Consider the following 22,684-nt stretch of genomic DNA (forward strand, 5'->3'; position numbering starts at 1 on the left):
TGAACCGATTTAAGTAGATGAAATTAGTATGGAAGGACAAGGATAGTAACTAGTTTTTACCCCGCAAAATTGCATAGTTCTTGCGGGATAATTAATGATGACAACGACACACGAATTCTTTGCAGGCGTAGTCGCGACATACCTAGTCCACATTTTTCAATCAAACCTTGCCTTAGACAATTACACATACAGTCCAAGTTCTAAATTAATAAGCAATGGGAATATTCCTAACGGGTAATTAAGTTCACAATTGTCTGTAAGGACGCTTTGGCTTCCTGTGTGACAAGGTTCTAAAAACTTGGCATTGCAGGTCCATCTCCCTTAACTTTGTCCTAAAAGGGCCAAAGACTGACGTCGTCGGCCTCGATAATGTTCAATAGGTTCGGCGCATGCGTAATACTCTCGCTGTGTGGGTAACCGTCTGGTCGAGCACGCGGTCAGTGCGTGCCTCTATACCTGTCTCGCTCGCCAACCATTCAGGTCTGGCGCCCTCGTGCGAGACAGGGTCAGCGAATAGTCCGGGATCGCCGTCTTATCTAAACCAAGTTTAAAATCCCTCCGGAGTGTACGCTAACCGTCAGTCGTGTTCGAGCCGCTCTGCTAGTCCTACACTGTGTGCAACGTTCGCTGCGACCTGCCATTTGTGAATTTTTGAATTGCAGATCTGTTGATTACAGAAATATACTGCCACTAATCAGTCGATATATTGCTCAGATTTAATTTTATTGAGGTAAGTTTAAATAAGGCCTGAATATCTATAGAAAATAAGAAAAGTTTCGAGTGGTAAAAAATGAATGATTAAAAAAATTAGCATTTAGGTAAAAGTAGAAATTACTAGAATATTCTAGTAAGTAAAGTACGCATGCTTTGGACGCAGCAAATGGCTGACTTGATATTGCAGTGCAACGCTGTGGCACGCCCAGCGCTTTCTCTCGTCGCGGTATCGTCGGTGCTAGCTCTGCATCGCCAATCGATTAATTTTCACTACCTACGTGTATGTGTACCAGTGAATAGAAAGTTATTATTAATGGAACCATGTACTTTTAGAATTATCTATTTAGGTACCACTTATCTAATTTTTCAGATAAATAAATGTAAAGGGGCCACGTTTTTTACATCAATAAATTCTGCGCTTACCTATTCTATTTTTTTTTTGATCATAACAGTTCTAAAAATATGCATTATTTTTCTTAACGATGCAAAATTTACAACGATTTCAAAATCTTCTGGTTGTCTTTCTTTTAGTTATTTTAGTGTGACAGCGTTTATTTGCATTTTTTTTCTTAATACAGCAACAAGCAATTGAAAGCAAAAAAAAAAACCCTTTTTTCTAGAACCTTCAGACAGACTTGCCTTACCGTAGCAGGTAGTTGGCCTCCCCTTTTCAGATTTTTTACATTTGGATAAGTAGGAAGGTAACCTACCTGACCATGAGACGCACCCAAGAAGGCAACTCATAAATAGGTAGTTATTTAATTGTTCTCCCAAAATGCTACCTTTTGTATCTTTCAAGAATCTATTTCATAAGGAACGAAAGTAAGATTTTGAAATACATGTTTCATAAACTATTGTAACAAATGTGTAAATGCAATAGGTAGGTGTTTATTGCCTCTGTCATAAATAATATTCCAATGCATTTTATTCCACTCCATAAATATTTCCACTCTTTGGTCAAGGATAACTATCTCTGAATCATTTTATAAAGTAGGTACCTCTAATTGGTGCCGTTACTGTAGGAATTTTCCCCTAAAGTACAAACAAAGATGAAGCGGCTTGGTTTGTTTTGTTTAACCTAACAACTACGTAAGATCTTTTCAAAATTTACACTTGTTCAAATATTGCTAACGTCAGGCACGTTTTATGATGGGTCTAAATGGTACCGTAGCATGAAGTCAGGATCCAAGGTTGCACGTGTGCATTAGGTACTATTGTTTAACCATATTTGTTATAATTTTTTACCTGACCTGACGTTATTCACCCTGTACCTATTCATGCAAGGAGGACTCGGAACATTCGTAAAGAAGTTGACCCAGATAATTTCGAGAGATGACTCATCTTTATGCGAAGTCCTTAATATATCTGTTATCAAGGATTGTCATAGCCTTTTTTCCGTTCCACCAGACTTAAACCCCGCTAATTGTCAAGATGCTAGCCAGCCCTGCTATGGAACTGCAAGTGGAGGAAACGCCTTTGGCTCTTCAGCGTCTCTGGAACCTGACCAGGGCCCGCCTTGCCGGCACTTCTACTCTGCTCGATGCTGAGCCAGCCCTCGCTGAAACTTTACCTTCCGCTCAGGTATATCTTCAGTATAGTTAAAGAATAAAAATTTTGATTTGAATTTTGTAAGAAACTGAATCACGTGGCAGGGTGGTACTTTTTGACAACCGGTCTCACCAATATTTCTTTGGTTGATATATATATAATGTCAACGTAACATTTGCAGCGAAAAGGATACGCGATTTAGTCTCTCCGACTGTAACTAAGGTATAGATTTTCAAGGGCGACGACTTAATCATTGATTGATTATTGGTGGCGCTCCCGAATCGTAGTTTTTATTTTTAATACAATATTTGGGATCGCCGTTAGGTTTGATGACCCTTTTGAATGTTGTGCCAATTTCTTGTTTACTCTCACAAATCGATCAATTGTGTGCAATATAAATACATCCGTGCAAAGATTTTCGTTGGATCACGAGCCTTAAACTATGATCTATATTTACTTAGTACTTTAAAAACAACTTGTTTATTTTGCTTGCTTCAAGGGCTTGTTGATAACGTTAACTTGATGTGAGTTATTACAATAAGTAATACTTAACCTCATTTTTCTTTCTACTTTCTCGATAACTTACAGTAATCAATTTTTATTTCTATAACAGGAGCCCGAAGGTACCCCTAAGAGTATTGTCCCAAGTGACTACGAAAGTGATGGAGAAGAAGCTTTTCCCGAATTGGAAATAACTGTAAGTTCCTTGTTTAATTTGATGTAACATTGACTGTATTTGATCATCGCTGAGAATCTTTCATCCAATTTTAAAAGTATTGATACTTGTAATGGAAATGTTTGTATAACTTTTCCCCCAGTGTTTTGATCTTTTTGCGTCTGCACTTTTAGAGGTGTTTATCAATTAGTGTAAGTGATACTGTCACACCCCCGCTCGTCGATCACTTTGTTATCAAACACGTCACGGCCTGGCCTATCGTCTAGACGTTATGCAAACAATACATCGTAATTGATAAGATTCATTAATTTAACCGTGAAGCTACGATTATTCTCGGGAAATTGAGACCATCGGCTCTAGTATAAGGGAATATATAGGGCTTCAATTCAATCAAGCAATTGTGTTGTTGCTTCGTTGGTTTCTCGTTCATTCATTCAAGCACGATAAGGTCGGTCGTCCGCATTCGATATTAAAAGTTTTCGTTTTTACTGTTTTATTATTCACGAAGAAACACTTCCTGGACGATAACCTTCAGTGAAGGTTCGATACGAGTTCAGCGGGCGTTATTCGGTTTCCGTTAATAAAAACGTGTAAGCAGAATGGAATCTGCAAACGATGACTGCGCTGCGTCGGAAATAGAAGAAAATGTATAAATATATCGCTCGATCAACGTGAACGCGCAGACTTTGTACCCTTCTCTTGTTCACTCACAATAAACTAATTTGTCTCAATTGCTAGTCGGCGCACTATTTCAGGGCCTTAATTGAATAAATTAATACAATCAATGCTATCACAATACTTAACATTAAGGTTTCTTCTTAAAATATACCTAAACGACCTTTTTCACGTTTCCAATAGGTATAGTCACCAGCATTAATATCTGCCACAGCGGAGCGTGCAAAAATATCTGACACGTCCTTCCGGTCCTAGAAATAGAGTCGTATCAGAAATTTATGCACGCTTGTTGTGTCAGATACCTATTGGTGCTGGTGACTGTACGCCATAAATAGGCCTAAATTAGCTAGCATTGCTTATACTTAGACTGGCATGTCTTAATTCTGCGACAAAAACCATTATCAGTGTGTAGGTATGAGTATGAGTATAGTCACAAGTTCCAAACTACAAACAATATTATGATAGTGCGTAAAATGTAGTGATGTAATATAGCATCCATCTTTCTTGGCACCTGTAACTGACATCGTGATGATCTGCAACAATTGCCAACTAGGTATAACTTATGTTTAGATCAGGCTTCCTTTACTATCTTCCATTCCGTCCAACGGTTTGGTCAATTGGTCATCATCGTACTAAAAATTGCATATTTAATTAAGATATATTAGATTAGTTATTTTTGTTTTTATATATATATATATATATAAACTCTTAATTGTAAAAAAAAATTAATACAAAATTATATAAAAATAATTAGTAGGTAAATAAACGAGAAGTGGGTAGTAATGAAGCAACAAAATATTTCTTTTGAAGATGATGCTGATAGCTTAATTTTGGAACTTGAATCGGTAACTTATCGTCCTAAATGAGAGAGGTACATTGTTTCAAAGTGAAGTTCAATTAGATAATTGTTTTTAGGAGTTGAATGAGAACTTGTCCAAGAGTTATTGGACGGAGACTTTGAACAAAGAAGTGTTCCTGGATGCTAGCACCCTCGGAGATGTGCCGGCCGTGTACCGAGTGCCGCCGCCGGCGCCGCACCAACTGCCTGTTATCGGAGTCTACATCGACCCTCGTGTCAGAACTGGCTTCCGATACAAAGTTAGACCGATGCAGGTGAGACGAGTAATTTAATTCTAACTTCTTCTCATCTCTCAATCATGTCACTTCGCACGACATTGAGGAATCGTAGACAAGAAAGAAGTGTTGATGATTGCACGTGTGGTATGCAATCTTCCACATTTTTTATATCAGCAGTTTACGAAATCGATGAACGGTTTTTGTAAAAGTCGACTATTCCTCATGAGTTCGGTTGTTGAATGTTGCTTAATCATCGAAAGATCTTGTGTAAAAAAAATACATCTATGGCTTTTGTCATCAATGTCGAGCTTGAACTACGTCGAAAAGAAAAACTACGAAGATCCATAAGCCTTGGGGCAAAATTTGATAGCAACCTGAACTGCGAAAGAAACTGATTTGCAACAATTGGCGTCGAAATGGCTGAAAAATATATTTTCAAAGAATTGAGTTTTGATTTTTTCAACATGCAGCTATCTTTAAACATGACACACACTTATTATTAGTTTTTTTTTGTTATTAAACATATATAGGGAACAATCGGATTTGTGGTTATTTATAGAACATTTTGGTAAGGATAATCCTTTTCAGAAACAAGAGGATGGTGAGTGTTTGTCTTCGTCCCTTACAAAAATGTTCATGAATAGGCAAATATTCTGGTAGCTCGAGCACAATATGTTTTACATCGTTGATTAACACATAGCAGAATGTTTGTATTATTTTCATTTCAATATTTAACCATATCCGATTGCATTTGATGACAATGTTTTAATCTAATTTCATTAAGAATGAAAGTGAGGTTGTCATATTGAATAGTAATGTGCCGTAACAAATAACTGAAAATATTTAACCTACCTACATTTCCACATTTTCTATACTTATACCTAATATAAATTTAGTCTGAAAAGCATAGGTAACCAACAATAAAAATAATCATAGATTTGATAGATATAATTATGATTATTATTTACGAAAATTATGTTTATAAGCAACTTTGAAACATACCCATTGTAATGGCAACCTTACATCAAAATGTTCGAAGATGCTGCTACTGTTTAGATTTTTGCAATTTATAATTATTTACTTACAAGGAAGGAGTCATGAGTCAGTGAAAATTACAAAATAGAGATCTAAATTCAATTCTTTACTGTCAGCAAACCGATTTGAGCAGTTCAGACCAATTTGGCGGGGTTACGATTAGGGCTGTCAGGGGTTAGGTCAGTGAGTAGCGGTGTCCGTTGATGAAATTTGCAGACCGAAAATGTCACCAACGACCAACACTGCTAGCTTGCGTGCTCTGTCGCCACTGGTTGTGTGCACTTGCCGTTGTAGGCGATGGTATGTGGATCGTCCAGTTTTTCAGACCCTCGCCCAGAGCGGCGTTCTGAATCAAACCTCTTCAAGAAACCACGCAGAGACCAGACAGGTCGGAAATGACATACTGGCCAGCAGCATGTTATATCCACAATAGGTAAACAATAAGTATCATTCATAAGGGCTAATTGCCAAGTTAATCATATCAATAATTTACAAAAAACTTTTATTTTTTGAAATTGATATGATTATTTTTTCATCTGAGCAGCACTGCCTGTAGCTGCACTATGTGAATTGTAAACTGGTTTCACAAACTCAAACATGCTTTGTTCTAATCTCATATGGGTAACATCTCACGTACCTATCAGTTCATTACCTATACTTTATTTTAATGCAATTTCAATCATTTGAAAAAGTAATCATGTCCTGTCACGTGAATTTCATAAAGAATAATAATAGTAAATTAATGATTTGTTACAACTTCAATATTTTGTAAACCTTGTTCAGTATACCTAAATAAATAACTAATTACATATTTTTTTGAAAGTGTAAATTTTAAGGATGGTAAAGTGTATTTTGTGAATTGGAATTATAATGTAATTTAAATTTTCAGGCTTTAGACGCGCCTCCATTGTCTGTGAAGCCAAGATACTTGTTCGGGGGCAAGGCCCTGACTCTTCAGTCGATAGGCCGTGGATTTGCTCGCCGCATCACATTTGAGCCCCTTGATTCCACTCTCAATAACAATGACAACTACTTCTGGACTGACTCCAGACCGGAAGGATTTTTGTTCGAGATTGAAGCTATTTCTATCGGAGACAAATTTACTGTATACGACGCTAACCATGAACCTCAAGGCATTTTGGAAGTGGTACAACAGCAGGTGAGATGTGCTCATTATTTTTTTGAAGATTTTATCATGTTTAATCAATAAGTTTATCTTTATCTGGACTGACTGCTATTTCCTATATTTTCCAGAAAAATCAACTTGAAGTTGACCAACAAATTTTCGAGGATGGATCAATTGTGAAGAAAGTGAAGATCAATACGCTTTGCAAAGTAGAGTGGTATGAAAACGACGGAGCTACTAAATTGGTGCCGGTTACCGGATTGGCCATCCTCAAGAAGGGTCGCGGCAATGCCGTTGTGATCAAAGTAGTCAATGTGGCGATTGGCATAAAACAGCTGAGAAAGGGTTACGAGCTCAGACCTGGCATTGAGTCATCGTCAAGGAGAATCACCGTAAGCGGGGCTGACATAAAAGACATTCCTTGCCAGTATTGCGTTGTTGGGCTTGAGAAATACGAATTGCCCGTCATCGGTACATATGTGGATCCTCGTGTTGTGCCCGGTTTCCACTACCGCGTGCGGCCCGCGGGCTGCCGCCGACACCTCTTCGAGGGCCGAAGCCTTCTGCTCCAGTCCGTCGGAATGGGTTACGGGAAACGCATCACATTCAAGCCAGACACGCTCAACGCCCCAGAAAACTATTTCTGGTCAGACTCCCACCCCGAGGGCGTTGGCATGGAGCCGCGAGCTATTCAGCCTGGCATGAAATTTACTATTACCGGAAACGGGGTAAGTAGAGTATTTAAATTGCTACTAAACTTCAGTACAATAAGTTATTATAGTCATAATATTTGGCAACCAGCCATAACGCCCAGTTCTGACAGGCGCACGGGTTTTCTATTTGTTTACAAGTTTATAAATTGAGTATGATAAAGTTCAAAAGTTTGCAGTTTTGGCAGAAGGACAAATTCAAATTAAAAATAGCATTGGATAACTGCCAAAGATAAATATGACCTTGACAGCCTTGGCTAGTCCCGTGCAATGCAATTACATACATATTATTTATTTGGATTTGTGTTTTTGCAGGGTCTTTTGGGTGAAGCGAGCGTGTTCCGCGCTGACATGCCGCAAGTGGAAGAGAAAACAGAGTATGTGGATGTTCCGGGAAAACGCGGGAAGGCCGTTGAGAAGTATATTCACGTTGACGTCACTTGCCACGTGAAGTTGGCTACTACTGGCGGAGGCTCTGTGGACTTAGAAGTCCATCTCATGAAGGTGTCCGGAGTAGCCTTGGTGCGGAAAGAGCCGGGCCAGGTCGTCGCCAAGCTAGTGAAGGTTTACAACGTCGGTCTGGACTCGCAGCTGAACCTCCTATTCGCGCACTCCCAGACCGAGCTCACCTTCCATCCCATCCCCTAAACCATTTAAGAGGCTCGAACAGTGTTGCAATATTTGTGACGAAGCATTCATCACAATTAAAGTATTGTAATACTGAAAAACCCACCTGGCGCGACTGGGTCTCCGTCAAATGTCAATCGATTGGTCACGAGTTTGCAACCGACGGTTTGGTTACGAGTTTGGACTAGTAACGTCCAGAAGTATCTATATCTTTATTGATTATAGTTCGGTTGCAACCGGTACAACAAGCGTTACGGTAATGATTATTGTGTGCACCGTAGTTAAATGGATTAATATATCTGCGATGCCACAAGTTAACCGGAATTAACAACAAGAACTTGTAAAGTACAAGGTACTAAAATATCTACACCTTACCAAGAAGTGCTGCTACTAGTGCAGACATGTTTAACATCAACGGCGCAGCTGCTTGGCATCAAGCAATCTCAGAATAGTTTTCACAAATTTGATTTCGATAATCAGCTATCTTTGGAATACATTTTGACAGATTTTGAATGAGTAGCTATTAGTAATTCTTTGACTTATTTCTTTTAATGTCGAATAATTAAATTAAACTATTTATTTAAATTTGATGATTAATCATTGATCATGATCAGTATTATTTATATCGACATAAGTAGTAGTTTTCTGGACTAAAACATATTACTGCTGGACTTGTGTCGGAGAGAGTAGCAAAAAGACTACCTAGATACAATATTTAATTGGACCTGTACTGCAATTACGTTATTAAATTGATTGTCTAATGTTTTGAACTCATTGTGCGAATTGTAAGATACGTATAAGGATTTGTTCAACAAAATTAGTTTATTTTTAAATGTATGTCTTTTCTTTATTTGTTTATGCTAGTTTATGTTATTTTTATTTCACTTTTAAATGGTTTTCCAAATTCTTCAATAAATAAATGTTTTTTCTTATTTTGATGTTTTATTTCAAGAATGTCCCAATAGGTACTTTATCTGATTCATTATATAGCATTATTAGATACATATAAAGTTGCCAACCTATTATAGTTTGCAGGGACTTTGCAAATTTCTCATTCATAACGCCAACCCATCTCCACTTATAAGTCTAAAACTATTATAACCCATAAATATTTAGAATGGGCTAATTATTAGCTTTCATTTGATACCCCACTCGATAGGTTATAATAAAAAAAATAATTGAAAACTTACAATTTGGCACCAAAAATCCGCCATTTTGATTTTTCAAGAGTTTCATGTACCCAGTGTCACTGGCGTCATCAAATTGAATCCAATGACGTATCATTTATCAAAATTGGTTCAGCCGTTGAGTAGTTACGAGAGGACATAGGAATAGACATACATACGCGTCAAACACATAACCCTCCTTCTTCGCAGTCGGGTAATAATAAGAGACCAGCGCTGGGAATCGAACCCAGTCCTCAGCATTCCGTGCTGCGTGCCATACCCCTACACTACCACTGGACAGGAGTACAGACACGAATTTCTCCTATCCCAGCACTAGTCTCTTTTTTCTGGAATTTTCTGTGCATCTATGTCTCACTTTGTATTTTCGATATGGTTTTACGGAATGACCTTAAAAGTAACAAATTTGGAGATTAAATAAAAAATAAAAAAATACTCCAAATAACCAATCATAATAAATAGTTAAGCACAAATCTTGGAAAACAGCTAAGTAAAAGCAGCCAGAGTGTGCTTCCGGCCAAGTGTAAGTGTAGGGTAGGTAGGGTTTTCCGGCAACTAACGTGGTCGATTTTGAACGTTGCCGCTCGTTCCGCCTTAATTTTAGTGCAGCTTTATGTATGAGAGTAAGAATCTGATTCTGAGAAACACAGTGTAGGTATTTAGATATTAAAGAAGGTTGATTGTAACAGTACCTACGAAGTAGAGACAAGGCGTTAGGTCAATACGGTGATGGATACGATTTGTGTTGTGAGACGTCGTGGTTCCAGCGATGCACCTGAGGCGGAGTAAGGACGGGAATAATAAATGAAACCAATAACTTGATAACTTATGCATACTCGTAGTACGTACACCACAATAATAGTTAGAGCTAGCGTGTTATGTAGAGAAGAGGGTTGATTGTGTGTTCCTACCAGTATGAAGTAGGTATGGATAGACGAAAAAGTTAAAAATATCCTATACTACAAGATTCGAGATTTTAACTTCGTATCGTGCCGTCTCACTCAAACTAATGGTAATAAATAAGAGGGTGAGAGGGACGGTATGATACAAACTTCTAATTTCGGAGTAGTCGAATAACAGCTGGAGTAAGCACGTTTTGTAGAGAGGGGTATCTGCGGCTAGAACCAATTGATGATGTGGCTACGTGGTTATTGGCAACACCTGGATAAAGGGAGTCAAAGATCGGGTCAGTAATAAAATAACCCTCACCTATGCCTGGAGAGGAAGCTTCACCAGCTGTCGATATACAGGCTGTTGTTGAACAAAAACCTATAAGTTTAGACAGACTTTGTCTAATGTAATGTAGCAGCCAGTGTAATTCATGCAACGGAATTTGTCAGTAAAATAAGATTAATAATAATCATGACCACCAAATTCTAAGTTCATAATGTGAATGCAATGGGAAGTCTTATAATTTTATTCTTCCACTGTGGTGGATCCTCATTCAATTGGTCTCCAATACTTTTTAAACCAAACATACGCTTCTTATCTACTCTGTAAGCTCTGAACAACGATAAGTAACATAGGAAGGTAAAACTTTTTTTCGCTCCCCCTTTAACTGTGTGGTATACATTCGCCTTAAGGCCTTGGGCCAGCAAGTTGCTTATACTGTAAAGACTTTAAGATTATAGCTCGAGCTGTTTGGCTTAAAATCCTGGGTGACAGACGAAAGGATGGTCTCGTGTCGTGAGTGCCAGCAATAGTTAGGTATATTCAGTTAATAAAAATAGACATAACTGAACGAGTATTTAATACCGACCGTAAGACAACTAATTTTTACAACTAGTATCCCCATAGACATCTTATGCGATAAGTGGGAACTAAATACTAGTCTTGCAAAGTTCAAAAGTAGTTTAGATACGGTTCGAAGGACCAAACAATTGGTATAACATGTAGATGGCAGCACAGTACTACATAGGTGCAATTTAAGTCTTGACGTTAGATGGCAGCACTGTACAACGTTAATTTTATGAGTTCAGTCGCCTCTAGTAGAAGGCGGCTGGTCGCTTGTAAAATAAGTTTGTTGTGTAGTTTGTCTGCGTAGAGACGAGAGGCGAGATACAGTGGTTTAGTAAGAGCGGGAATACTCGGCCGGCGAACGGCAACCGAGCTGGGGGTCCCTTCGTTGCCTGCGACACGCAACTAATTACGAAAATCGCAATGCGCGAATTAAAAACTTCGAGACGGTGAATTAGTGAGACTTATCACAACCAATTAACGAACTGTGATCGCGATGGCTTATAAAATGAAGTGCGAGAGTGTTGTATTTTTGTGCATTCTGTATAGTGCCACCAGTTTCAATCTGGAGCCGAGGATTCCTGTGATAAAATTTGGAGAAGATGGCTCTTACTTTGGATTTTCTGTTGCGGAACATCTTACCACCAACGAGATTGGCAACAATACGAGCTGGTAAGCAATAGTTTAGTGTTATTGTACAGAAAACCTTAACATAACTTGCTATGATGTCATGTGCGAAGGTCGCCGTTCCATGTGTTTTTATCGGCCAGTTAGAACTGTTACTTCAAGATTGCTAAGTTTACAATAAAAATACAGTGAAATTGTGATATTAAGTATGAGTTATCAGAAACTCGGCGCACTTATCAAGCATAGAGATAACCCAATCGTATCTATCGATGTGAATTCTACAATTTTATTTAATTACAACATTCACAAGAAAACTTGCAAAGCTTTGCAAGTATTTTTTTGTTTTATAAAAAAGTTAAGTGTTCAGAAGTAAAGAATGTACTTGTGAAATGATATGCATGTATCATTGTATACCTGTAGGTATAACTCTGTAATGTTTAATACGGACCGGTTAAAGTAAAAAAAGGACCAACATTTCGGGACGTCAAGTTTGTCGTTTTTACCTGTCTGAGTTAATGCCCGAATCGCCACGTCTGAAGGTGTCAATAAAAAATACAAAGTAATTAAAACATTATTTGCCAGCCTTACGCAGGTGCTTTTATTATTGACTTGCTAGTCGGTTTACGACATATTCTATATTCTACTAGCTGTATAGTGTGAAGTCGTTTATATCGCTATCCCATGGGAACTACGCATTTCGGGTTAAAAACTTTTATCCTGTGTTCTTTCCCGGAGTTCCAAACTCACTGTCTTTAAATTTCATCTAAATCTGTTCAGCGGCTTAAGCTTGAAGAGGCATAACAGACAAGCAGATCAAGTTGTTAATATCAAGTAGAACGTACAATTTAGTACCATAAACGCTAATTTACCGACCCAATTATACGAGTACCTACATTGTAAAGATCTTCGAAAATCTAGCCTAAGTAGGTACTCTACTCTAACGGCCACAGTAAGGCACCTTTAATCCTAAGTAGGTATATTATGAGTATTCTTAGCAGATGAAGTCTCAGGCAAAAACTAGTAAGTACTAAATAACACTTTATAATATGTAGTGTATTTCTTTCGTTGAGCAAATATACGGATCATCCTGAGCTGGCGCCAGGAGGTTGCAGGCTGTGACCTACTCCGCTCGGATCAATGCACTGTCTTGGCAAACCTCGTTCTCCAGCAACCACATAATAACACTTGTATCCGCAATTACTGTACCGGTATCTGAAGGCGACGTAGACTGAACTGAACCGCTAGGTTGGTCAGGCTATCTCCTGTCTAGGGGGACTATTTGATAAGTTCGTTACGGTGTAACGGAAGTTAACTGCGTCAGTCACTATAATTATATAATCAAGATCATGTCATAATTAATATAGGTGATAGTTAGTTACCCAGCCTTATAGTGTCTATTCATTATTCATATTCATAATATTTTTTCGACGACTACATATAATTACTTGTAAGATAAATAATTGAACTTTAGTTGGATTGAATTTTTTTAACACGTTTCTCTAACTCTAACAGGTTGGTAGACAATTTTTTGAGATTAAGAACCAGAACTCATGATTCTGCGAATCATCATAATTCGCTTCATCTCAGACGCTGTTGCTATTGGAAAACCCCGGAATGAATCATGAGATATTGGACTTCTCTCTTGGAAGAGTTCCAACACCAGGGAATACAAACGCTTAATTTGATTAATTTTCCGCCTATATGAAATTTACCCAGGTACTACGAGTAGTGTTGTGTAAAACGCTCATTTTGAGGCTTAAAGACTCGAACCCTAAAGACTCTCGAGGCTTAACGACTCAAAGGCCGCAAAGACGATTTTTTGCATCCATACGCACAAAATAAGCAAATTTAATTCTCAAATATAGTTGAGTCTTTAAGACTCTGGAGTCTTAAGATTTCGAGTCATTAAACCTCGAAATGAGCGTTATCCACAACTCTAAGTACGAGTACTTTTTGAGTTTTTAAATTTTGCCTAAGGATCTTGAAATACATTTTGGCATCGTTAGTCAAAGCTGCGGTTACAAAGGTAGAACGGTATTAGCAAGATCAGACTTATATAGGTCAATTTTATACATTTCACATTTCAATTACCTGAATTGTGATTAAAATAAAATTGAAAGTTTTTACTCCCCATCGGTTTGATATCACACCGGTATCCGGCTTTTACCCCTGAACATACAGTGTAAATATTATTCGGGCTCAATATGCAAATATTAAATATGATACCTGCATTTACTAGGTCCCATCTGTGGTACCATGTATATTTTGTTACTGGTAGCTTCATGTGTGTCACATAACTTGACACTGGTTCTGTAGTTGTGCTCGTTGCTATCTCATCAATATTCCTCGATGTAAGTATAAACTTTGTGTTATTTTACTTAGCTGCGTAAACTTCGTATTTGTGCCGATGCCGAGGTCCTGTGAATAGTAATGAGTTGAGGTAAACAATAACGTAACGGAAATGTGTGGCAAGATAGTACGAGTATGTGAAATGTACTGGCAACAAAATAACCACACGGCCAAAATACTATCCCCCCCCCCCCTCTAAAATCTAAACCGGTGGGTGGAAAAATTTGAGAAAATTCACAATGGTAGTAAGTATATCAAAACTTGCAACCAGATGGCCTAGTGGTTAGAGAACCGCTGACTACGAAGCTTGAGGTCCCGGGTTCGATTCCCGTGTCTGGGCAGATATTTGTATGAAAAATACGAATGTTTGTTCTCGGGTCTTGGGTGTTTAATATGTATTTAAGTATGTATCTATATCTATATAATTAATTATACCTATTTATCCGTTGCTTAGTACCCATAACACAAGCTTTGCTAAGCTTACTTTGGGACTAGGTCAATTGGTATGAATTGTCCCGTGATATTTATTTATTTATTATTTATTTATTTAAAAGGAAAACTATAACGGTTAAGTTTGCTTGAGAATTATTAGTAGTTTAAAAGTAAATAGCAGCCTAAGGTACCTAAGCTTGGAAGATTCCGTATAAAATACGAAATCATTAGAAAAATATTACTTAATTTTTTCGTAATGGCTACGGAACCCTATTTTGGGCGAGTCCAACACGCTCTTGGCCGGTTTTTTTTAGTTCTAAATTAAGTTATATAGGATTGCTTATATTGCAAAAAATAGCTGTAAATGGAAACAGTTTAGTTAAAGGTGACTAAAGCCTTAACTGAAATGTGGTTAAGTATGTTTTGTATTATTTTTATGCCGTTTGTTCCCAATTTATAAATAAACATAATAAAATAAATCTCTTTTATCAAATAATGAGTTAATCATTATTATCATTCATTATTAATGAAATATTTTTTAAACTACATAGGTACTTCAAAATATTCACATGCCATCTTTACCAAAATAGAAGAATGTCGGCACACAAAATCTGTTAAACACGTGGGCGCGACGCAAGTTACGAGTTTTATCCACAAATAAAAACATATCTCATAGATTGACACGATTTTGTGACTATGTATTCATTGTTATTTATTTGTTTGCGACGAGCGGTTGGCATACAGTTATTGTTCTAATATATAACATGTTGGTTAAGGTAAAAATCACGAGAACTGGCTTTACGATGCGCCAGATCGTTAACTAACCTTGTAAAATAACGTTATTTTAGGAATGATATTTTTGATAAGTACGTGTTCAAATTCCGACATACGTGTGAACACATAGTTTCGGAAACCGCAGTTAGTTTCAATAATCCTATTTCTGGTTAAGTGGGGTTGTCCCCCAATGAGCGATTCTTCCCAATTAAAATGTTCACACGTCAAGCCCGACGGGGTGCAAAGCTCATTTCTATCTTCGAACGAATGCTTTTAATAGAAAACATGGAATTTATTAGCTTTAGTAGGTATTCAATTTTACTGTGGATTTAATTGGGCGGATACCCAAGTTCTTCGATCTTAGTGCCGCACGATCGCAAGACGCTCAGCTATATTATAAGATGCATCGGACTTCTTGATTCGTATAGTACTAAAAGAAGAGGAAGAAAAATAATTCCTATCATTATTTAGTGTTGTGCACTTATTAGTGATCGCAGTCGGGCTTTTGTGATGGAAATGGTTAGTTTTTATATTGTACGATAGGTAGGCAGCGCTTCCACCTTCCATTGGTTTGCTTAATGGCCATAAACAAAAATTATCCCATAAAAAACTACTTGAAAGTTTGATAAATGTTAACTATAAAACGTTCAAGTTGTTGATTTATTAGTGCATTGATGGAAAAAGATAATGTTTGTTTATGGTGTCGTCGGAGTAATCACGACCTGACGCTTCCGTAATGGCTCCCGTATTTCTCCCCTGACATGTGAAACTGCTCCAATTACTGAACAACTCGGCCTCAGTTGAGGTAACATGTTTATTTACGCCGATATTTATAAATCTTGTATGCAGTTAAACTGATAGTCGACTTATTATGTACACGTACAGCCTTTAATAATAATAGTATAATCTATGCAGGTATGCAACTTTAACTCCAAGCATACCACATTATTATCTTCTACCTCTACAAAAAAGATAGTGAATACCAGGAAACTTAATTGCAATATTATATATTCACTAACCTGTAGTTATATGTGCAAACAAAAAGTAAATTAAGTATACATTCATATTAAATAGCTACTCGTTCTTAGTTTAAGACACCTAAGTAAGTGTTGCTCACTTTTGACAATCAAAATATGCAACACAATACAATGACAGAATGAAATCTCAACAGTTCAAGAACAAGTACGAGTATAAGTGAAGGCTCGGCTGCCGCCCACAACTGCTGCATAGTGCGTAGGCGCTTGCTCCAATCCAGCACAGACCACTTAGGAAACAGTACTTCTTAAATCTCATTATTACTCGCAATTACTTATCTAAGATCGACACATAGGTTCACACGTTCACACAGCTCAATCGGAACAAAGAAATGATCACTGTCCTAGTAGTTTTCGTCTTTAATCTCATAGCAACAGAGGTGACATCAGGGTCATCTATTGGGCATTAGCATGTCCAATACTAGGACATTTCGTCGCATGCGTCAAAATGTCTTTGCAAATCAGTACCACTAACATGAGTTTACAGTGACCGTACTCGATAGCGACGGCGTAAATTATTTGTATGGAGAATTGTACAGCGCCTCTATAAATAATTTACGCCGTCGCTATCGAGTACGGTCACTGTAAACTCATGGTATAGTGGTACTGTTGTTTCTGGTTTCTTCACTGCGGAATATACGGTCGAATAAACTCGACGCGTGTAGGTACGAGTTTGCATTTTATGAACTGTCCGTTAAGATTTGCATTTTCAAAGCTATTCAACCAGTCTTCAATCCCTGCTCTGTACAATGAGATATTAACCAGTAAATCAACACTGGCCGTTTATTCAAATTAACGACAGACAGTAGCGGGAAATGGAGCAATAATCTGTGTGACCAAGTGTTGAAAGCTTGACTTAAACTGACTTGCCGATGTATTGTTGAATAGTTCAGTAAATTAGCGATTTCATGTTTAAATCTCAAAATCTAAGACCAACAACAAAAATTTACGTAACTTTGCATTTTCATTTACAAATATATACAAAGAATCCCAAACTCGTCCTGTATCTGACTTATCTGAAGATTGATTAAAGCATAATATTTCGCACTCTCGCACTTATTTATACGACTCTCATTTTTAGTGATACGGCGAGAAATCAAAACATGATTGTGTACTTAGAGAATCGTTCGCGGCGCGATTCGTGCACGCGCGATATGCTATCACCGTAACCTAGTTCGCACCACATCTGTTCCATACACGCTCCAATAGTCGTGTTTGGTACTTCACTATCTGTAGGCCTGTATTGATTAGCGTTCAACACAACACTCAACACGATGAGCAAATCTCTTCTATGCATTCTGCGTCAACCAAACCAAATGATAGGTACCTATTTGATTCTGGCATTATCACATATTATCCATTGTCTGGCAATCATGTCCAACGTTTAAAGTAAGGATTCATCTCTCAAAATGATCTTCAGAAATACGCAGAATTCGCCTAATTAATTTTAGTGCTGAAAATTAGTTCTATTTAAAACATTGTACTTAAATGAAAATATACTAAGCTGCATTTATATGTATTAAGAGAAGTTAGTGGAATAATTACTATTTCACTTCTCATGCTCATAAAGTTCATGTTTATGCTGGATCTAGGCGACATAAAATGAGTTTTTATGCTCTAGTGCATTAAGTTAAATCTTCATCTAACAGGTGTCACACACAAAAAAGTTACTACATATTTTTTTAATCATTTTTAATTTATATAAAACTAAAAATCAAACAAAATAAAACAATAAAACTAAAAATTTACAAATTCATGAAAAACAAAAGGTTTATAGTAAGTAAACAATTATTGTTTCCACTATTGCTATTTCATTTCCTCACAATCGAAGTGAAAAGCAGTGTAAAACTCTAGCATTAAACTCATTTTCCCCTCGACGTTTCTATCCACCCTCGGCGTACCGGCTCGGGTGGCTATATGAACGTGAGGTGGTAAAATGACTCGCATGCTCTTGTTGTACAATCTACTATTTTTGATCATTCGCCTTTGATGGATTGTACCTAATTAAAAGATTTTCTTTCTTAAAAACAGTGTAAATATTCTAATTAATATTGTAGCAGAACAGAATACCCCATAACTTGTTGAATGTTCTTGAAAACAACCGATATTTGCTGCATTTCAACCGCCGCACCGTCGTTCTAAGTATCGGTCGCTCTTTTACTAGTTTATTTTTTGTGGCAGGTCTTTACGCGGCCGGATTTTATTTCTTTTTTGTTGTAGCCAGCCTTGTATGGAGTGCAGCCTTCGTTAGCGCGTGCAAGGTCATCGCAGTTTGTTCTCTTCAAATCCTGCCCGGAGCTCTTTTGTTGTAGGACGAGCGCCGGAGCCTGCAGGAAAAAGCAACGTCAAAACGCTTAATGATTACGCTTTTTGTTGCTATATAGCTGTTTGAGGTCTCGATTAAGATAATTTAAAAGGGTTGCTGAGAGCGTAAGAGGTAAATTAAAATAGTTTCTCTATAAAGTTTGGAGCAATGATCAGGTACCTTGTTCTTTACGATCATTTGTACCGTGACTCACCGATGTCGAATCGAGATCTGACTTGGAGAGTATTTTGCATATCTGTGCATTAAGAAAGCATTTTCGTAATCTTCTTAACAATTTAAAACTCCAATCCTTAAAAGGTTAGGTTTTCTCACTGAAAATCTATTTCGATGCAAAGTTTTGATATGAAAAAATAAAACTAAAATCTGAGCAACAAAACTTGGTAAGATCAAAATATTTTGTAGGCGAATACTTTCATCTAAACGTTTCCAACATTCCAACTACTTACTACATGCTACAAATGCTTTTTTTTTGCGATAGGGGCAAAAAGAACAGGTGGGTCGTCTGATGGAAAGCAATCACCGCCGCCCATGAACACCCATTACATAAGTCGAATAGGTACGGGTGCGTTGCATGCCCTTTCAGAGAAAAGTAGGCTCGTTTTTTGAAGACATATTGGCGCTGCAAGTTGATTCTAATAGATACATGTTTATCGAATTATAGATACCTACCTGAATTTTAGTTACCTACCTACTGTCTACAACGCCGGCGCCCGCGTCAAATCCTATCTAGTGCTAAGCTGTTATCACATCAAATACGAGTGATAATGATAATCCTGGTGATATCACTCGACCACGCTACGGCCCCTGTTTACTCGCAGCTCAAGGTGACGCACATATTAGCTTGTGACGCAAGCAACGCGTTCCTTGTGCTGCCAGTGAAAGCACGATAGTAAGCTATGACAAATATTGTAAAAGAAAGTTCCTTATTAATTTTACAGTCCTTGATCATAGATGGGTATCATAGGTAGGTATAATCATTAATTAATATTTTTTGCTTCTGTGAAATTAAGTCTTCATCTACCCATTACCTACCTATCTTCTTAACATAACCGAGGCTTAACAACATCAACGTAATTTCTGGTAATAAAACGTTAAATAGGTACCTCGAAATAACCTTACCTTAAACCTGTTTCAACTCCAACGCGAACGTGCCAAACTTTAAAATAAAATATAATTTATGACGCCGATAAAGATTACCAACAATCATAAACAAAACATGCAGCGTGTAGTTAAGTAAATATTTTTTGCAAAACAAGTACAGCGTTCCTCAAGAAAATAAAAATACTTACTCTAAAAGTGTTTCAAGTAATTTAGCAGCGGTCATTCCAGTCTTCTTCGTATTTGTCATGACACGTAGCCTGTAAAGTTGCATTTAAAAAGCGAACCGATCAAGCAGTCCGAGCTCGGCTTGAGTCCGAGATGATATTTTCTCCTCAAATGAGCTGAGTTCCCAGGCCATTGTCGACAAGCCGCCTTTTAAGGAGAGCCTTGTCTACCTACAGGCGGATTTCAAACCGGCATCCTCTCATTTAATCTTGTATATTCACTTAAATTAAGAAACGATATCTGATGATGGGTCTTACGAAATTTTGCGTTTAATGCGAATACACGGAATGTTTTCTCCGATGTTCTCCGTTATAAGTGGTATCATGAAATCAGGAAATTACGGTTTGAGTGCGCTCCGCGTAATATGCCTTCATTGGATATTAGAGTTATTGCCCGGGGTGGTAGTAAAGTGTGCACAGTGAAGTATAAATTGTAACTCCCTGTGAAGAATGGCGGATTCCCGAGGGCCGCACATTCCCTCTAATTGGACGTCTGCGCCGCTCTGCCCGCTATGGCATCGGACCTCTGTCCAACACCGACCACTTTCGCTAAAGTGCATAAGTATTGCATACCTTTCAAGTTAAAATCTGAAATAAGAAATCGCTTACACATGCTTTCGACGATTACGGTTTTTAAAATGAATATTCAGTTTTATTTCTGTAAATCATCTCCTACAAAATAAATAGGTACTTAGTTTAACAATCAAGAGAAAATGTGTTCGATATACTATACTTGTATTCGATAAAATCAACATTTCAGACGCACCGGCGTAAACGCTTGCTTCTACGGCTGAGAACATACGTAGCAAATGCAAATGTTTGAAAACAATCCTTTATTTAACAGAACATTGTTTAAACAGTTTTGTGCTGGTACACTACAGATAGCGTTCAAAGGGCATTTGCAACATAATCCCTTAAGGAGATTTCTAGTTCATGGACTACAAAGGGCCACATCTCGTACCAGAGCTCGTTTTACACCTAGTTAAGCCCGCTTCTCCTTGCAATGGCCGGCCTATTGTTCCCCTTGTTATGGTAAATACCTGCCCTCGGGTTACGGATTGCCTCTCACATGTTCAATTGCAAACTACTGTGGACTCCTTGTTAGTGTTATTGGAATATTATTCCTGAAATGTATACTTACAAGAGCCCTTATATTCGAAAGGCTAACATAAATGAGGATTACCTTATTCTTGTATCGCTTACCTATAGCGAAGTCAAGATAGAATCATACCATTTTAATTAGTAACTCTGTAAAAATCTTTAGTGTGCAATAACCCTTACCCATAAGTCAAGTTCTTTAAAATACATCATCGTTTATTATAATATAACGGGTAAGCTACACGAGAGTAATTAAATAATAAATGACGTACGCTCACGAATGATCACATGCTTCGCAGCTATTCATATTGTTGGTCGTCCTATACTTCTAAAAAACTTCTAATACTGACTAATACCACCACGTGCGGTCATGGTGCGGAAATCATCGCTCTTGAAGTATAATCCTGAGTCATCAAAGCCGTCTTCTGGCACATTAAATTCATATCATAGCTACTTGCCCACTAAGCTCGTACAATACATGCAGTGTTAACCGTAAATACGCTACAAATACCAATCTACTACTAAGCTACAAATACAACTACAGCTGCCAAAATAGGCAAGCTTTTCTAATTTGGTACAGATTAAATGTATCGAGGTTAGGACGTAACTTCTCAGAAGCAGTTATAATACATCGGAGTCTCGGACACAATGCGTTGGACAGGTAAACCCTTAACAGGGCGATCCCGTACTTATGGTCGTGCTGCGTTACTGAGAAGTTTTTTTTACCACTTCCCATACCGTCAAAACAACAAAGGAATGCTTTAATCTGACTGGAGTCAAGCCCGTCGCGTGTTTTAAAGTTTTGAGCTCATTGATCGGTTGCATTTGGGACATTTTGGTGAAAATTTACTTGATTTTTTTCCGTTTACAATCAAGTTATTATAAGTACCTAGAGATCTTCGATCAATAATATAATTATAATTTAGTATGCTCTGGTGCGTAGGATGCGGATATAATTTGCATCGGAGGCTTAGTTATAAAAAGGGAAAACAATAAAACCCACCACATGAGAGGAAAATTACTAGACCGCGATGATAATGAAACTGAAATATATCTGTTACTTATTTCTGTTTAACTTTCACTGTGTGGCCGCTGCCGTGCGCTGGTATTTTTGGAAACCTCGTATTATACTATTATTTGCTATTGAAAGACTATAAAAGGGCTTTGTTCCGTAAATAAATTAATATTTTACGAAATAAATCAGTGTTTTCTACAGGTAATTGTTTTATTTTGTAATTATAGTTATTTAATACATGGCTGACAAAAATTTGATTAACAGATATTTGAAAATGAACAATAAAGTTCACAGAAATGGAAGGTCATTCATTGTTATTTAATTAGATATGCTATTTTATGCTAAACTATCACTGTAAGGCTTATTTATAACATTAAAGTGTTTTTTTTGGTGATATTTTTTATAAAATTCGCGAATTCGCGAAATTAATTCGTAGGTGTGTCATTGCCACTCAAGGGAGATTTTTTCAAAATGGCCGCGCCACTTGGCAGTAAATTTTAAATATGGCGCTGCCACTCCAAGGGATATGCTAACACTTAATACTTATTTTTTTGTTTGTGAACAAAGTAAGTACCTGACCAAGTTATGTGAATAA

The 22,684-nt window shown here is 37.4% G+C and overlaps 2 protein-coding genes across 3 annotated transcripts in view; both read left to right on the forward strand.

Annotated features, from left to right (window-relative positions):
- Nucleotides 1-562: 562 nt before the first annotated feature.
- On the forward strand, nt 563-9,119 carry LOC141436768 (uncharacterized). The gene is made up of 7 exons (XM_074099806.1): nt 563-730; nt 2,122-2,295; nt 2,876-2,959; nt 4,529-4,726; nt 6,615-6,884; nt 6,980-7,579; nt 7,877-9,119. Exons 2-7 carry the CDS (start codon nt 2,146-2,148, stop codon nt 8,207-8,209), a joined length of 1,635 nt encoding a protein of 544 aa, XP_073955907.1. The 5' UTR covers nt 563-730; nt 2,122-2,145; the 3' UTR covers nt 8,210-9,119.
- A 2,292-nt stretch (nt 9,120-11,411) lies between these two features.
- LOC141437382 (integrin alpha-PS1-like) overlaps nt 11,412-22,684 on the forward strand; it is a 70,926-nt gene continuing 59,653 nt past the window's right edge. Inside the window, exon 1 of one of the 2 annotated variants that reach the window (XM_074100699.1) lies at nt 11,412-11,781. In XM_074100699.1, the coding sequence (XP_073956800.1) occupies nt 11,606-11,781 (176 nt within the window). In that variant the 5' untranslated portion in view covers nt 11,412-11,605. The remainder of the gene's footprint in view (nt 11,782-22,684) is intronic. The other variant, XM_074100700.1, reaches the window with a different exon arrangement.

The sequence above is a fragment of the Choristoneura fumiferana genome, chromosome 17 (genome assembly GCF_025370935.1).
Source record: "Choristoneura fumiferana chromosome 17, NRCan_CFum_1, whole genome shotgun sequence".
Classification (NCBI taxonomy): domain Eukaryota; kingdom Metazoa; phylum Arthropoda; class Insecta; order Lepidoptera; family Tortricidae; genus Choristoneura; species Choristoneura fumiferana.

Bases quoted from the DNA above. Each gene is read 5' to 3' on its own strand.
- LOC141436768 (XM_074099806.1), top strand. From the start codon at position 2,146: ATGCTAGCCAGCCCTGCTATGGAACTGCAAGTGGAGGAAACGCCTTTG. The intron at 4,727-6,614 runs GTGAGACGAGTA...TTAAATTTTCAG, and splicing joins ACAAAGTTAGACCGATGCAG to GCTTTAGACGCGCCTCCATT. The intron at 6,885-6,979 runs GTGAGATGTGCT...TATATTTTCCAG, and splicing joins TGGAAGTGGTACAACAGCAG to AAAAATCAACTTGAAGTTGA.